Here is a 19,403-nt window from a genome sequence, read left to right as displayed (position 1 = left end):
AGAGCTGACATTGACATCTCCAATTCTGATATCATGTGTAATACCACTTTCCTTCATAATGTGATCCATATAGATAATGAATAACAGAGGGGATAATGTACATCCTTGTCTCACACCACATTTAATATTAAACCATCTTCCTGTACTTCCTTCAATTCTAACAACTGACTTACAACTCAAATAAAGAATAAGTATTGCTTGATATAATGCCCCATTGACACCATATAAATGTAGCGTATTGAATAGCTTCTCTCTTGGCACCTTGTCATATGCCGTTTCCAGATCAACAAAACTTAAATACAGATCTTTGTTATATTCCCATGCTTTCTCAACTATTTGTCGTAAAGTGAAGATCTGATCCTGACAGCCTCTATTTGGCCTGAATCCAGCTTGTTCTTCACCAAGCTTTTCTTCCACAATTCTTCTCAACCGTTTCTCAAGTATACTTGCATAGATCTTGCCAGGAACACTCAGTAGGGAAATACCTCTGTAATTCTCACATTCAGTTTTATTTCCCTTTTTTATATATGGGTCCTATTAGAGCTCCACTCCAATCATCGGCAATTCATCCCTCTGTCCGGCTTTCTGAACTATGCAGTGCAGCCACTGTAAGACTTTTATACCACCATACTTCAGCATTTCTGGTCGAATATCATCTACTCCTGCTGCCTTTCCACATTTCAAGCCTTCCTTTGATGGATTTTTCTACATCAAGTATGGATATGTATTCCTGACTGTTTGCCTATTGAGTGTTTTTTTTATCACTGTGCGATCACTGCTTGTTTCATTTAGCAATTTTTCGAAGTAATTACTCCATACTTCAAGGATATCTTTTTCTCCTGTTTTCATGTCACCTTTATCATCTCTAACTCCTTTTACAGCACTCTTTCCTCCATTCCTAAGTTTCTTCAACAACCCCCCCAGAATATTTTGCCACCTTCTTGATATTTATTTTCTATATTCTTGCCAAAGTCCTCCCATGACTTTTGTTTAGCTAGTTTTACACAGTGTTTAGCTTTCTTACATTTGTCTCTGTATTCTCTAAGAGCACAAGCTGACTTATTTGCCAGGAACTTTTGATATGCTTTCTTCTTTTCCTTCACTGCCTCTTTAACTTCCTGTGTCCACCATGGAGTTCTAATTTTTCTATCCTTGCAGACAACTTCACCACATGCCTCTCTAGCTGAATCAATCAGGGCTTTCTTCAAGGCTTGCCACTGAATCTCCAAGGTTTGATTCCTGTTCTAAAACTCTTTCATTTTTCCAATAAACTTTGTGTATTTTGGTCTACAGTTCACATCTGAGAGCTGCTCAACTTTTATTCGCTTTAAAACTTTCTTACATATTATTCTTTTCAATATGAAATTTAATCTTATCCTCCTCAAGGATAAAATTGCTTCCAATTTCAAATTGGAAGCAATTGCCTCTGTACACTCTGGTGTCCTGCACCAGGGAGAAAACATCACTATCAACAATAACATAGTCAATGAGACTTTTCTTATTCCATGCCTCTTTTCTCCATGTGAATTTGTGCACATTTTTATGTTGGAACATGGTGTTAATAATAACCAGTCCATGTCCTGAGTAGAAATCCAACAGGTATTTGCCATTATTATTAGCTTTGCTCTTTTCTCCAAATTTTCCCAAAATATTTTTGTATGTCTGACAATCATTTCCTACTCTGCTATTTAGATCCCCAACAAGGACCAACTTTTCCTTTTTCATTGTGTCAGTTTCTTTTTCTGAGGCATCAAAAAATTCCTCCACTTCTAACTTAGTAGAACCTTCTGTGAAACTATAGGCACAAATAAGTCTCATTGTCCCCCATTCTCATATTTGCCCACATCACTCTACTTGAGACTGCATGCCATTCAAGAAGATTAGCCTTGTATTTAGTGTTGAATACTATGGCTACTCCTTTTCCTTGATTGTCATTTCCTGAGTATAACATTTTGTATTTATTGCTCAGAAAGATCTCACCAGTTTTTGTCTTTTTTGTTTCAGTCACCCCCCTATTATGTCGATCTGGTACTTATCTAATTCTTCAGCTAGCTACATTTCTTTGCCATTCAGGCTTCTTATGTTGATAGTACCGATCTTTAACTCTGGTGATGTTGAGTTGGGGTGTGCTTTCAGATTTGTTCCAGTAGCTGACTTTTCGCTGTTCACCCTGTTTCCCTGACGAAAAAAACGGGGGCCTTGTTTAACCGGGCGACACCCCAGCCGGCATGAAATTTTGGCATGCTGTACCATCATTTTCTATATTGGTTTAAGCCAATAAGAATACAATTTGGTCGGCTAAATCCCAAATTGCCAGCCCATACTCGTTCGTTCAGTATCCACGTAGATACCCAACAGGGTGCACCACAAGAAGGTGAGGATTGGACATTAGGTCAGAAGCCCTGGTCGGTTCTCCGCATTCCTTTAAAGGCTATGTGGAGGTCTCCTCTCAGTTATACAGCTTTGACCCTAGTTAGTAATGATGTAAATTTTTCATATAGTACTATCATATCCTGTACAACCCTTGAGGGTACATGTCAGGAATTTGATGATGACATACAACTGAAAACATTATAGCATCGATTCTTCTCTCATGTAATCACTGGTGGGTCTTACTGCCTGGACAGTCATAACCCACTAAGGCAATGTATAGAAGCAGCAAAAACCAAAAAAACTGTATCTTAACCATAAAAACACCATTTTTCTTTCTTTTTAATTTTACATATCTAATTAAGGGATGACAAAACAGTGCTTGCAGGCAGATTATACCCTAATGACAATCCTGCTTACTGCATAATGTTCACAGTATCATATTAATTTATTATATATAGAAATATAGCAATATATTAATTAATGTACACTGTTAATCTGTATAGGTTAAAAGCTAAAAAAAAAAACTAACTTCATAATCAAAGGAATAAGCATTAGATTAACACTGCCTGTCCTTGAGTAACATGGGCATAATTATTAATAACTTAATAATTATGCCCACGTTACTCAAGGTTGGGTATATTGGTACTCAATCTAACTCATAAGAAGGGCTACTTCTGTTAGGGAGACATGCCATCTTTTTTTTTTTTTTTGGCTGGCACCTTCGTTACCACCACCTAGTCAGCCAAGCCAAAAATGGATCCAACTCAATAACTAAAGCCATGAGATATAATGAGACCTGGAATAGCACTCCATTTATGAAATTAAGTAGAAAAAATTAAGGAATCTGTATTTGTAAAGATATGGCTTTTGACTAACTTTTGTTATCACAAAAGCTTTTCTTAACCTACTATACTGTCTTTATAAAAAAAAAAAAATTTTTTAAATAAAAAAAAAAAAAAAACGAAAATTTCCTTTATATTACTTTTACATCTAACGATTGTTGCATCATTCTCAAAAATGATAGTTACCAGAATACCAACATATAAGCAGTTTCTATATTAAATTAGAAGTGAGAAAATATTAAAAGATTTATTTAAATTATGATATATATCTGAGTATTCTACAGGAATTTTAGTAGTTAAAATATGTAAAAATATTCTATTAACTTCATTTTAAAATCCTGTTTTGATGGCCATACTAATGCAATCCAAACACAAAATAAAACCGATTTGTTTTAAAGAAATGTACATTTATTTCTAATCAGAATTTACTGTTCTCTTTTATTTACTATCTTTCCTATTTATAGTTAACAGGATAAGTTTGTCATAATGTGAATGTACCAATATAATGTGCATATAGCAGCACTCAATGTTTGAAATATCCCCCTTTTGCCTTCATGCACACCTGAAGTCTGTGAAGCCACATATTGATGGTGGTACATGCTACATATAACAGAAATGCTGGATATCTGAGTCTCAAGATCATGTCTTACCTGTTTCTGTCCACTTCTCCCTCCCATCTCAAAATATAGTTATGAGTGACAGTGTATTTTGATTTACTCTTCAATGGCAAGTACACTGCAGGAAACCTTCCCCCACCCACGAATATGAAGATATAGCAGTAAAGCAGTTCTGCAGGCCAACTGCTAGGTACAGGACTGAATTTTAGAGTAATGAATGGTGTGTGTGTGGTGGAGGGGAGGGGCTTCCTAAGCAGCTGGTGAATGAAACTTATGCTACTTACTCTGCTGGATCATGTCAAGACTCATGAACATAATGAATGTTATTTTGATATACTCTTCAATGGCAAGTACACTGCAGGAAACCTTCCCCCACCCACGAATATGAAGATATAGCAGTAAAGCAGTTCTGCAGGCCAACTGCTAGGTACAGGACTGAATTTGAGAGTAATGAATGGTGTGTGTGGTGGAGGGGAGGGGCTTCCTAAGCAGCTGGTGAATGAAACTTATGCTACTTACTCTGCTGGATCATGTCAAGACTCATGAACATACCACCTAGTCTCATCCATGCATGGTGCATGTCATTTATGTTGCTATTTAGTCTCCAAATCTTAGTGAAGTAGACCATTTCTCCCAATTTCAGGGGGAACAGTCAAGGCCATTATGCATAGATGAGAATGGATTCTCTCCCAGGTGGTAGTATGTTCACAAGTCTCATCACTTCCACATGTACCTCTACTCTTTACTTAATTCTTAGCCAAAAATTAAAGATAACTTATGATGAATGTTATTTTCGAGCACCATAGAAACGAAGGGATGATCCTTTGTGATATCTGGAAATCACTCATAAGATCTCTGAACACATCAGAGTTTAACTTTACAGCCAATTAGAGGTTACACCTGCTTAACAATGACTGACCAAGTGCTAGCATCGACACTCCACGCATTTGTGTAACGGTTCCTATGAATTTGTTATTTTTTCATCTTTCGGTTATGTATTGATTCGTAACCCAAGCTCAGTTTGTTTTAAACTGTTATATGTATATTTATCTAACCCAGAAGAAGCCACCAGTTAATGTGGCAAAACTAGTAGGTTAATAGTTGTATCAAATTTCTGAACAATTAAAATCCAATTTTTCTGTTATCTTAAAAGATAACTTAATCAAATACAGTTTTGTTGCAGATGAAAACACCTTGCATAAAAAATAATTAAAAAAAGCAATAAAAAGACAAAAATCCAACCAAAAAAAAAGTAATAAAAACCAAACCAAAATCACAACTTCTGACAAAATACTCAGTAACACTTGCAAAAAATTTCCATATCTACTTTAACAACATCTGTGGACTAAAACAGCAATATAAATGTCATGAACCACCATCCACAAAAACCAGAGTTGTTATTCTTAACAGTGCCTCCGGTGTTGTTGCTGACTCACCTCAATTGTCCAAACTACATCTTTAGGTGTGCTGAAAAGTTGTGATAATCACCATGAAGGAATTGAGGTAGAAAAATGTAACTTACACATTATTCTACATATTCTGCAAGAAGTGTTATACACCTGTTACAACGCTTCTGCATCAATTGCAATCCTCAGAGAAAAGTCTTTCCCTTGTTGCACAAACCAATGCTCAAGCTGCAGATGTGACTTCATCTGTGATAAATTTTGTTCCTTTCAAGTGTTTCTTTAAATTTGGGAATAGGAAATAGTTAGATGGGACTAGATCTGGTGAATAGGATGGGTGAGGCAGACACTGAAAGCCCAAGTTGTGTATTGTCTGTTGGGTTTCCTGAGCAGGTGCATTGTCCTGCAAAAGCAACGTGCCTCTGTTCAGTTTCCCACAGCGTTTTTCCTTCAGTACCTTCAGAACTGTTGTTTTTGAGGTACTTAATAAGGATTACAGCATCCATATCCAAAAAGACAATGGCAAGAACCTTCCCTGCTGATCTTTGGTTTTGAAACTTCTTTGGCTATGGAGAACCTTTGTGTCTCCACTCCACTGACTATTGTTTGGTCTATGGTCATAGTGATGAAACAGTGATGTTTCATCAACAGTCACAACACAAGCCAAAAAATTTGCACCTGATTTCTCAAAATAATCCAAAATACCTCAAGATGGCAGCAAACGTTCTCTCTTTCGAGCGGCATTCAAATGTTTGGGGGACCCACTTTATTGAGAGCTTCTCAATGTCTGGATGTTCGGGGATAATGACACCAATTCATTTCCTGGATATCCCCAGAGTCTTTGCAATGTTTTTGGCTGGTATTCATCTATCATCAAAGATCCCTGCATCAATGTTTTCAGGGGTGATTACTGTGGAAGGTATTCCTGACCTGGGGGCATCTGTTGGATATGTTGGGGCAGTCCCTTGAAGTCTCAGACAAAGTTTGGTGAATATCGGTTGCGGACTTTTCTTGCAGCACGAAAAATGTAACTTGCACATTATTCTACATATTCCGCAAGAAGTGTTATACACCTGTTACAATGCTTCTGCATCAATTGCAATCCTCAGAGAAAAGTCTTTCCCATGTTCACAGAGGTGCATGCCATATTTCATTATGGCATGCACCTCTGTGTCTTCAAAACCTCTGGCATGTCTTTTTTATATATCCTAAAAGAAAAAGTACAAATTATTACAATTTGATGAAACATGGGGGGGTAGGTAAAGAGTTTTAAGTTATGTTCTTTCTTGCGGTTATATCAGTTGCTTTAATATAAGGTTTGTTCTAAGTGTTTATTAGAACTTTTCAGCCCACTCCCCAACCAAAAGCTGTGGATTTGAATTCCACTGTGAGCAAGGATGTCGTTAGGTAGTATATGAATTTGACTGGCTTGAAAGAAGCAGGTCTGGAGTGGGTTTCAGATTATATAACCATTACAGAAAAAAAAAAAAAAAAAAGAGAGAGAAAAATAATTCACAGCAATGTTCTATAATAGTAATTCAAGTCAAGAATATTATTAAAATAAACCAGCAAAAAAAAAAAAAATTGTAGAAAAATATAGAATTTTCCTCTTTAATGACAATTAATGCCATTTGCAAAACAAAGTATCAGATAATTCACAAAGTATAAAAATATTATTATTAATAGTTATTAGTCTGTTCAAATATAAGAATACTAATGTATATCTGCAAACTCTGCTTTCTAAGTCATTAATAAAATTCAGTATATTCACAAATGAGCAGGGTCTGAAAAATATGCTTATCCACTTGTATGTAGTGAGTAGATTTTGCCAGCTGACTGGTAGTTACAGACTGAACAAAATAGAATATTTTTTATTAAATAAAAAAATAACTTCCTAAACAAAATATTTTTTAACTTTGAAAAACACAAATGATCAGTTCATAGAATTCCTACTGAATTACTGATGCATTTTATTTAAAAAAAAAAAAAAAGTTCTTCAGCAACTAGTAATTTTTTTTGCAACAGTAAGTGGGATTTTGCATAATTTATCAAGCCCTGCAAATGAGGTTAGAATTGTTTTCATAATATTCAGTGATACTACAGTATAACAGCAGTCTTTAGAAATTACTTACTTCTTTTTGGTTTTCTGGTAGTTCTCTCCATTTTTTGCCTATGATTTTCATGTATTCCTAAGCATACAAGCAAAAATAATAATTTACTGTACTGACTTCTTTTGAGATAGTAGCAAACAAATTTAAACACTACAGAAAATATACAATATAACTAAATCGAACTCATTCAGTACAGCAAAGTTCATCCCACTATAACACACTTCCATTTTACTATTCCTTTAGTCCTTAATGAGAGGCAACTGTATAGCAAACAAAACTAGAAAGTGCATATGAAATAAGTAAGCATGACACAGCATGCTTATTTCATGTGTAAATATAACATTTCATATCCATTTTAATATGCTATATCATCAATGGTATATTTTAATGTTAATATTTTATATTAAATTAGGAAGGGGTAAAAGAAAAAAAAAATATAACACTGTTATGCTAGAGAGAGAGAGAGATTAAATAAATTTATATAAAATAACAAAGAAATACCAGTCCATTAAATTATGCTTACTAAGAAATTATATTCTTAGTTAATCATTTATCCAAGTGCAAACAAAGTTTGCATATGGGATATTTTCACAACTAAGCTACTTGTATATAGAGGCTGATAATTTAACATGAAGTCACCAGCCTCTCTATATATAGAAACTTTCTACAACTATACCAATCCACATATTAATAAGTTGTATATAAAACATGCACAAAATTTCTACATGTGTCTCAAAGAATTATGAAAAAAAAATTTTCATAGACTTTACAGCTACACTACAATATTAACAAGTAAGGAAATGACACTGAGACTACTAAAGGACTGATGATTCACAATATATAGCCTCATACAGCCAAACCAACTACATCATTTTTGCAATGTGGCCTGCTTCCATAAAGCTTTGTCCAGGATTTGGGCAAATCTCACAAAGAATATCTACTGCATATATTGTCCCTAGCTGGAGGAAATGCTAACCACACTTCTAGATGGCAGATGACCATCATTCATCATCCAGTGACACACCACTCCCACCTTGCTTATTGTAAGCCTGAAGTGGTCTACTGCATGTCTGGTTTCAAGATCATGGCTTACCAGTTTCTCTCTCCTCCTCCCTTCTCAACATATAGTTATGGGTGACAAGGGATTTATTATTATTATTATTTTTTTTTATATCTATGCATATCCATTTTTTTTTGCATAGCATAGATTTAGCATTTACGCGAATTACCCTAATTAAAAGTGATTAGCCCCAATTTTAATTATTTATTCATTTTGAATTTTTTTTAAATTTTAGGATTATTAAAATTGTTATCATTTAAAATCATGGAACCAGCAACAAAACAAAGAAAGTATGAAGTGTGATTTAAAATAAGGGTAATTGAAATAGTAAAGCAAACTAATAACTGTGCTGCTGCAAGAAAGTTTGACATAACTGAGAAGATGGTAAGAGAATGGAGGAAGAAAGAAGATATTTTAAAAAAATTGCCAAAGAAAAAATGTGCGATGAGAACGGGGATCACCGGATGGCTGCAACTGAAAAATCACATTGCAGAATGGGTATATGAACAAAGGCAGAATGGTTATCTTGTTACAAGAAATATGATTAGAACATATGCACTAAAATGGTCAAGACTGAATCCAGATGAAAGTATAGAATTTCAAGCTACTTCAGGATGGTGTAATCATTTTATGAACAGACAAAATCTGGTAATACGACAAAAAACGAAAATTGCTCATAAACTACCAGCAAATCTTGACCACAAACTTACCAGTTTCCATAAATTTATTATTCAGCTGAGAAAAGAGCATAAATTTCTATTGTCAAATATTGGAAATAGGGATGAAACTCTTTATGAGCTTTGATATGATAAGCAAAAACAGTGGCATCTAAAGGTAGTAAGTGTGTTAGTTCGAAGTACAGGTCATGAAAAACAAGGTTTATGGTTGTGTTGTCATGTTTGGCTGATGGAACCAAGTAAAAACCAATGATCATCTTCAAACGTAAAACTAAACCTAAGATAAAATTTCCTTCAGATGTTTTTTTTTGTACATTTTCACGAAAAAGGATGGATGGATGAAAATAGTGTGAAATTATGGATAAATAATGTGTGGAACACGCAACCAGGCGGCATAACGAAGAAATGCAGATTATTAGTATGGGATATGTTTCATAGTCATTTAACTGAGAATACTAAAAGTCTTCTAGAAAAAAATAACACAAAAATTGCTGTTATACCAGATGGTTTAACTTCTATAATCACTAGATGCCTGCTTGAACAAACATCTAGTGATGTTTGTTCAAGCAGACTTTAAACCATTTAAAGATCACATACGAGAAGAGTGGAATAATTGGATGTTGACTAGTGAAAAATCATTTATAATTGGTGGATCTATGCACGCTGCATCACTTGATATGTTGTGCAATTTTGTGATCAGAGCATGGAATAAAGTAAAAGCAGAGACTGTAATAAAATCATTTAAAAAGTGTGGTATCTCTAATCTTAGGTATTTACGATACATCATTATATAAGAAAATAGGCAGTGTTTATAAACAAATCAGATTAATTTTTTGTTACATAAATTTATTTAAAATATTACAATAGATGTAAGTCTTAAAAAACAAATAATAATTATTAACCTCAATTTTCATGTTAATTTTCTTTATCATCTGTTGAAAATAGTTCTTCAGATTCATTGTTTAAACGATCGTCATATGGATCCCAGTTCGAATCCGGTGAATTGATTTTGTTTTCATCGTCATCAGTGTCCCACAACAGATCATCTTCCGTATGACGAAAACGAAATCAATTCACTGGATTAGAACTGGGATCCATATGACGATCGTTTAAAAACAATGAATCTGAAGAACTATTTTCAACAGATGATGAAAAAAATTAACATGAAAATTTGAGGTTAATAATTATTATTTGTTTTTTAAGACTTACATCTATTGTAATATTTTAAATAAATTTATGTAACAAAAAATTAATCTGATTTGTTTATAAACACTGCCTATTTTCTTATATAACGATGTATCGTAAATACCTAAATGTTCATCCAAGAAATTAAGCTTCCCTTTTTATACTCGCCATATAAGATGACCCATGATTTCGAGGGGTTTTCTGTAGTATTTGGGAGTCTTATACAGACATATATGGTAATTCTTGGTTCTCCTGTACACCAGCTAAGGCTAGCCAACAGAACCCATAAAGGTGACCTGCATAGGACTTTAGGCTGAAAATAGTTTAATTTCTTCTGCTTATTATTGTGTGTTATTACAATTTTAATATTGTATTCCTGTGATGACAAAATATTGGAACATTTAAACTTGTTTAACTGTTTTTGATGGGATAAATGTTTAACTTGTTTAACTGTTGTTTAAAACTTGTTTAACTGTTGTTGTTGATGGGATAAATGCAGCACTCTGTGCTGCATTTATCCCATCAACAACAACAGTAAAATGCATTTACTCTTGTGCCTATGGGGCTTTGGCCAGGACTTTTCAGTAGTTTAACCAATTTAATGCTTTAGGAGGCTTCCTAAAGAATGAGTTTGGTCTAGCAGACAGTATGCAGAATAAAGCTGTATAAAAATGCTGGTTATTTCAAAGATGCCTGACATAATTCTAAAAAAGAAATGAGGAAAAATAAAAGAAGAAAGATTAGTATGATGTTCAAAGCAAAAGAAAAATATTTCATGTAGTTAGAAGATAAATGTAAGAGCTGATCATCTATGTTAAGGTTTCGCGCAGGCCTACACAATTTACCACATAAGCTTCCATAACTGATAATCTGCGCACAGAAACTAGGCTAACCGAGCAGACAAGAGCTGATAAAGGAAATTTGACAAGTAACAGATCATAGGAAAAAAACATTGTTATCAAAGTAGGAATAATGAACTCTTAAATGAGATGGCCATTGCTACTTGAATGTAATTAACAGAAAATGATAATGCTGGAAACCAAAATTTTCATCTAGTACTATGAATTTATATAAAATTATATGTTAAAAAAATAAACTCTTTCTCTTAATAAATACTTATACCACTTACAGAAAATGCTTTATCACCTCTGAACTGCATTTCATCCTTCAAAAATATGGCAAATGGATTGTGGTTACAAGTGGGCATATTGAGCTCTCGAAGTGACTATAAATAATAATAAGTATTAAACACATGCACACAAGAAATTTAGCAAATACACACACACACACACACACACAACAAACTGTCAGAATGTTATATATCTCTATGCTCTAAAACAGGATCATCAATCAAATCACCACAAGAGCCTTACTGAATGGTCACGGATATCCTTGAAAATTTTTGAAGTATTAAGCAATCCATAGACCAGGTGATGGAATAGATGGTGGAGATAGTATGCATAAGCAAATAGAAGAAATGAGTGGAAGGAGGGTAATAATTACAGGAGATTTCAACTATGGTAACACTGATTGGAAGGAGGAGAGGACACACAGGAGGAAGGAATTGGATTTTATGCGGTTATTAAAGGATAACTATCTGCGAAAGCATGTAATGGAAAATACTAGAGGCTTGACCTAGTAATTGCATCTGAGAATTTGGCTGTAACGAATATGACCACGTTGCCACCAATTAGTGAGAGTAATCATAGGGTCTTGACTTGGGAGGTGGCTAAAGGTGTGGAATTTACAATTAAGACAGGGGAATTATCAAATGTGGAATTATCGGGCTGGTAAGTGGTAAGTATGACAAGCTTGAGAGTTTGATTGGTTCAGTGCCATGGTATGTAAAACTGCAAGGGCTGGATGTTGATAGTGCATGGGAGGCAGTTAAGAAGTGTTTGCAGGAGGCAATGGCTGACTGTATACCTAGAGTTCGAATAATAAATCAAGTAGGGATCAAATGGATGAATAACACCATTAAGTTTGAGCTGCAAAAAAAGGAACAACCGTGGAGGGAATTTAAAAAGAAAGGTGACCTGCAGGCACATGAACGGTATAAAGCCCAGGCCAGAAGGGTAACAAGTGTGGTAAGAAAAGCAAAAGCGGATTATGAAAGAACATTAGCCATGCAGGCTAAAGAGAATCCCAAACAGTTTTTTTGATATGTTGCAAGTAAAAGAAAAAATGTATACAACAGATTGATTTTAAAGAATGCCGATGGTAGGGAGGTAACCGAATCAGTTGATATAGTAGAATTACTGAGCGAGCACTTTACAAGAGTATATCATCCAGGTGGTGACATTACAGAAATGGAAGAACCAACAGCTTATACAGGAATTGTGGTGAATGAAGGAGAGGTGAATAGTCTATTACAAAACCACAATGTCAATTCATCTGCAGGATTGGATGGTATACCAGCTCATGTCGTACAGAAGTGACTAAAGAATTGTCAGTGCCCTTGACCATTTCGTTTAATTCGAGTCTCCGGTCTGGGTTAGTCCCGAGAGGGTGGAAAGAGGGGAAAATAGTTCCACTGCATAAAGGAGGTTCCAAGACTGCTGTTGAAAATTACTGGCTGATCAGCATATCAGGAATTGTTGTCAAGGTCTTGGAGAAAATAGTCAAGAAGAAAATACAAGATTGGATAGATGAAAATGGGATACTGTATGGTGGGGGGGGGGAACAGCATGGTTTTGTGAAAGGTAGATCATGCCTCAGTAATTTGCTCACGTTCTATAACACAGTGACAGCTGAACTGGATAAGGGTAACAGGCTTACAGTGATACTACTGGACCTTGCTAAAGCCTTTGATAGGACACCACATGGAATTCTAATCAGTAAACTGCAGCATATGAGAATGGATATAGGGTTGGTGAGATAGATGGGGGGGGGGGTTGATGGAGAGATATCAGAGAGTGGTCTATTCAGGAATAGAATCCAAAAGACGGCCTGTGACTAGTGGTGTGCCACAGGGCTCTGTTCTTGGACCACTACTGTTTAATTTGTTCTTTAGCAATATAGGGAAGGATCTGAGAGGAACTGTTCATTTGTTTGCGAATGATGCAAAGTGGGTAGAGCAATAGTGAATGCTCAGGAAGTCAAAATTTTGCAGGATGATTGGGTAGTTTGTAGGACTGGGCTAAGGAGAATGGATGTCAATTTAATGCGGAAAAATGTAAGGTTTTGCATTTTGGGGTGAAAAGATTAGCAGCAGTATATCACATTGGTGAAACTGTACTCCAGGAGATTGACGAGGCCAGGGATTTGGGAGTGTTGGTGGATAGGGAGTTGAAGTTTAGGGGACACATTGCAAAAGTGGCAAAATCAGCTCATCAAATCACTTGGTTGCTGAAACACACTTTAACGAGCAGAGACAAACAGGTTATTGTTCCTCTGTATCGAACCTTGATAAGACCCCCCCTCTAGACTACTGTGCCCAGATATGGGTGCCAGGGTTTCTTCTTGATGGGGAGGAGGGGGATCCAGAGACGAGTGACCAAGATGATAGCAGGACTATGGAATGAACCTTATGAGAACAGGTTGAAGATTTGTGGGCTGCAGAAATTGGTTGATAGGTGGAAAAGGGGTGATATGATTGAGACATTCAAATTACTGAATGGTTTCTATAAGATTAATTCAGAAGATATTTTTGAGAATAGGACTGGTAGTGGGAGGACTAGGGGCCATCCATGGAAGCTTGGTAAGAGTGTGGTTAGCAAGGGTGTTAGAGCTAGGTTTTTTACTTGGAGAATGGCGACTGAGTGGAATAAGCTGCCAGAGTCTGTTGTGGGTGCCATGACTGTAAATGAGTTCAAGGTGAAGTATGATAGATACTGTGTGAATGTTGAATAGTTGTTCTTGACATGATGTTGGGCTATGAGTCTAAGAACTCCTCTATGAGTCTAAGGACTCCTTGGAGGTGACCGTAATAATAATAATAATAATAATAATAAAATTAAATAAGATAATTCACTTACATCAAGAATAAAATATCACTTTATGACAAATGATAAACAGAAACAAAATTATACGGTGTTAAATTTAATGCTTATATTTTAGGGAGTCTATTTTGTATAAGACAGAATCTATTTAAGGACAAGTGTATAGTGCACACAAAGAACTGAAATGACACATAAAAAATGTTAATACATTATACACTCTCACTCATTTCACATAAACAACAAAAATAATGCAATTTCAACTTCAAATAAACAGATTACTTAAAAGCAATAACTTTACTTAGGTTTCTAATTATAACATTAGAAGATTTGTTCATAAACACCGTGCCTCTGAGGGAAGTGATTATACAGTCTTGACGTAGGATAACACTAATTATGTAAAATTTTAGATAAGAAGCGATACACATGGAAACTAAAGAGCAGTGCCATGACACAAGCAGTTACAAGAATAATACAGGAAATATGCTAGCAAAGCATGGAAAATGGTCAAGCAGTGTTTGAGGAAAACATTATCAGACTGCATACTTAGGAGCAGGAGGACAAATTATATAGTCAAATGGATGAGTAGTGCATCAAGCAGGATGATGCCAAAAAGAAAATGTAGTTGAAGGATATGTAGATTTTAAAAAAATGTCTTTAGTAATTTATGAGCAGTACAGAGCACATGCAGGAAGAGTGAAAAGCAAAAAATCAGATTATGAGAGGAAAGAAGCCAAGAAGATCAAAGAAAATCACAGATGTTTTCATAGAAGTGAGGAAACATGAATAAGGAATGACAACTTAAAGATGGTAGAGGTTAAACAGAAGCAGAAGAAACAGTTGAAGATAATACAGTAACTGATGTCCTTATCATATCAGTTATACGATATAAGAATAGAGATAGATGAACTGAAGGTGTTGGGGATTTTAAGAAATCTCCAACTGAATACAGCCATTGGACTAGATGTAATATTGGCCTATATGTAATGAAAAAGTACAAGAGAAATGGCAGTGCCCCTAACAAGGCTGTTTAATTTACATCTCAAGGGCATAGAGATTGGGCAAGATGGTTCCAATTACATAAAGGAGGCTCCAAGATAAAGCTAGTGGTGGTAATGGTGGTTACAGTATTGGAAAAGTTAATTAATGGTAGGATATAACAGTATGGGAGAATAGCATAGCTTTATGAAGATGCCAGCCTTGTCTTAATTTACTCACTTTCTCTAACAAAGTATTAGTTGAGTTGCAAACATTTGACAGTATGTTGCACAGAACCCTATTAAGTAAACTGGAGCAAGTGAAGACAGACATGAAAGTAGTGAACAGATAATGGCTGATAGAACATTAGAAAACAGAATACAATACAGTGAAATCAAAAAGAAAGAAATGTAATCAGTGGTAAGACCCAGAACTCTGTACTTGGCCCAGTGTTGTTTAATTTGTACAGTACTGATATCAGAAATAATTTGAATGCAGAATATCCCATTATATGGTGATGACATTAAACTGAAGGGAGATGATAAGTAAAGGTGATGTAGTGATCCTGCAGGATGATTTAGATAGATTTGCAGTGTGAACAAAGTATAAAGGTTGCCAGCTCAATGTGGCAAAATGTAAAGTTATGAACTTTGTCAATATGTTACATGGATGAAAATCGTTCACTTCATCAAGAAATAGATGAGGTGAGGGATTTGGAAGTGATAATGGGTGGACAAGAAAGGTGAACAAATAGCTAGAAGAATCACATGGTCATCGCAAAACATCAAAGGGATAAAGAATTTATTATCCCTCTTTATAAGGCTTTGATATGACCACATTTGGACTACTATGAACAAATTTGCTTGAGGCTTCTTGGAGATGAGGAAGTGGTGGTGTTCATCCAGAGGCAAGTAACTAAAATAGTGATTGGCCTGTTTAGTGCTTCCTATGAAGGCAGATTGAAGTTTTTGTAGGTTATTACGAAGTCTGAAAGATAGGCAAGAAACAGGTTATATGATATAAGTTACTAAAGAAGTTTTATAAATTAAATGCCAAAAAAAAAAATAAATAAATAAAATAAAATAATAATAATACATGACAGAAGACAACAGAAAACAAGGGATCAATCCCTAGAAGTTGTGTGCTTGGCAATGTTGTGATGAACAGATTTTTTTTTGCTTGAGGAATAGTGAATCGATGGAGCCAGTCACAAGTGCTTAGTCAGTAAATAAATTATGAAAGTATGAAAGATATCATGTAAATGATGGTTAGTGTAGGCAACGTATAATGCCCCTTCAAGGTTTCAAGAAGATGTCTGTGTAACAATAACAATTTTAGAGCATAAAGTGATGTAATGATGTAACATTTGCACCATTCTGTACATGGTGTAATATTTACACAAAGGTAGAATGTGTGTAATATTTACACGTTCTACCTTTCATGTATTGGACTGATATATAATATAAATCATTTTTTTGGGGGTGCTTAAGGGTCAAAGCTATATAACTGAGAGGAGACCTCCACATAGCCTTTAAAGGAATGCAGAGAACCGACCAGGGCTTCTGACCTAATGTCCCATTCTCACCTTCTCGTGGTGCATCCTGTTGGGTATCTACATGGGTACTGAACAAACGAGAATGGGCTGCCAATTTGGGATTTAGCTGACCAAATTGTATTCTTATTGACTTAAACTAAAATACAAACTGATGGTACAACATGACTAAATTTCATGCCAGCTGGGGCGTCGCCCAGTTAAACAAGGCCCCCATTGTTTTTGCCAGAGAACCTCGACGAACAGCAAAAAGTCAGCTACTGGAACAAATCTGAACCCCCCCACCCCCCAACTCAACATTACCAGAGTTAAAGATTGGTACTATCAACATAAGCAGCCTGAATGGCAAAGAAATGGAGCTAGATGAGGAATCAGATAAGTACCAGATCGACATATCAGGGGTGACTGAAACATAAAAAGACAAAAACTGGTGAGATCTGAGAAATAAATACAAAATGTTATATTCAGGCAATGACAATCAAGGAAAAGAAAGAGTAGCCATAGTATTCAACACTAAATATGAGGCTAATCTTCTTGAATGGCAGGCAGTGTCAAGTAGAGTGATGTGGACAAATATGAGAATGGGGAACTGGACAATGAGACTTATTTGTGCCTATGGTCCCACAGAAGGTTCTACTAAGGTAGAAGGGGAGGAATTTTTTGATGCTTTAGAAAAGCAACTGACATAATGAAAAAGGAAAAGTTTGTCCGTGTTGGGGATGTAAATAGCAGAGTAGGAAATGATTGTCAGACATACAAAAATATTTTGGAAAAATTTGGAGAAAAGTGCAAAGCTAATAATAATAGGAAATACCTGTTGGATTTCTGCTCAGGACATGGACTGGTTATTACTAACACCATGTTCCAACATAAAAATGTGCACAAATTCACATGTACTGAAGAGGCAAGGAATAAGAAAAGTCTCATTGACTAAGTTACTGTTGATAGTGATGTTTTCTTCCTGGTGCAGGACACCACAGGGTACAGAGTATTTTGAAATTGGAAATGATCACTATTCAATCTTGAGTAGGATAAAATTAAATTTCATATTGTAAGAATGTAAGAAAGTTTTAAAGAGAATAAAAGTTGAGCAGCTTACAGATGTGAACTGTAGACTAGAATGCACAAAGATTATTGAAGAAAAAATGAAAGAGTTTGAGAACAGCAACCAAATCTTGGAGATTCAGTGGCAAGCCTCGAGTGCTGCAAGGATAGAAAAATCAGAACTCCATGGTGACACAGGAAGTTAGAGAGGCAGTGAAGGAAAAGAAGAAAGCATATCAAAAGTTCCTGGCAAAATAAATCAGCTTGTGCTATGAGTGAACACAGAGACAAATGTAAGAAAGCTAAACACTGTGTAAAACTAGCTAAACAAAAGTCACGGGAGGACTTTGGCAAGAACATAGAAAATAAATATCAAGAAGGTGGAGGTTGTTGAAGAAGCTCAGAAATGGAGGAAAGAGTGCTGTAAAAGGAGTTAGAGATGATAAAGGTGACATGAAAATGGGAGGAAAAGATATCCTTGAAGTATAGAGTAATTACTATGAAAAACTGCTAAATGAAACAAGCAGTGATGACAGCACGGTGATAAAAAACACTGACTAGGCATGCAGTCAGGAATACATAACTATACTTGAAGTAGAAAAATCCATCAAAGGAAGGCTTGAAATGTGGAAAGGCAGCAGTAGTAGATGATATTTGACCAGAAATGCTGAATTATAGTGGTATAAAAGTCTAACAGTGGCTGCACTGCATAGTTCAGAAAGCCTCGACAGAGGGACGAATTCCAGATGGAGTAGAGCTCTCATAGTACCCACATATAAAAAGGGAAATAAAACTGAATGTGAGAATTACAGAGGTATTTCCCTACTGAGTGTTCCTGGCAAGATTTATACAAGTATACTTGAGAAACAGTTGAGAAGAATTGTGGAAGAAAAGCTTGGTAAAAAACAAGCTGGATTCAGGCCAAATAGAGGCTATCAGGATCAGATCTTCACTTTACGACAAATAGTTGAGAAAGCATGGGAATATAACAAAGATCTGTATTTAAGTTTTGTTGATCTGGAAAAGGCATATGACAAGGTGCCAAGAGAGAAGCTATTCAATACGCTACAGTTATATGGTGTCAATGGGGCATTATATCAAGCAATACTTATTCTTTATTCGAGTTGTAAGTCAGCAGTTAGAATTGAAGGAAGTACAGGAAGATGGTTTAATGTTAAATCTGATGTGAGACAAGGATGTACATTATCCCCACTGTTATTCATTATCTATATGGATCACATTATGAAGGAAAGTGGTATTAAACATGATATCAAAATTGGAGATGTTGATGTCAGCTCTTTGCTTTATGCGGACGATGTTATACTTCTAAATAAATCTGCTACACGTCTGCAAGATTCCTTGACTAAATTGAATAACTGTTGTAATAGATATGGTATGAAGGTGAGCAATAAAAAGACAAAGGCAATGAAAATAGGCAGAATCATTGAAAATGTCAAATGCATTGTGAACAGAGAACCTGTGGAACAAGTAAAACATTTCAGCTACTTAGGCACGATTTTTAGTGAAGATGGTAAATTAAATATGGAAATAGACAACAGAATCAACAAAGCAGGTATGGTAGGAAGTCAATTGAATAAATTCATATGGAATAAGAGAGAAATT

At 35.4% G+C, this 19,403-nt stretch overlaps 1 protein-coding gene across 1 annotated transcript in view; it reads right to left on the bottom strand.

The window, feature by feature from the left end:
* The window catches only part of LOC150099542 (uncharacterized), a 219,378-nt gene that overhangs the window by 11,214 nt on the left and 188,761 nt on the right, over positions 1 to 19,403 (bottom strand). Inside the window, exons 7-8 of the mRNA XM_090403454.1 lie at positions 11,398 to 11,493; positions 7,368 to 7,424 (exon numbers count right to left, since the gene is read on the bottom strand). Of these exons, the coding sequence (XP_090259580.1) occupies positions 7,368 to 7,424; positions 11,398 to 11,493 (153 nt within the window). The remainder of the gene's footprint in view (positions 1 to 7,367; positions 7,425 to 11,397; positions 11,494 to 19,403) is intronic.

Source organism: Typopeltis vanoorti, chromosome 14 (genome assembly GCF_054136105.1).
Source record: "Typopeltis vanoorti isolate ZY-2024b chromosome 14, IOZ_Tvanoo_1.0, whole genome shotgun sequence".
In the NCBI taxonomy this organism is placed as follows: domain Eukaryota; kingdom Metazoa; phylum Arthropoda; class Arachnida; order Uropygi; family Thelyphonidae; genus Typopeltis; species Typopeltis vanoorti.
This window is presented reverse-complemented; position numbering and strand designations above follow the sequence as displayed.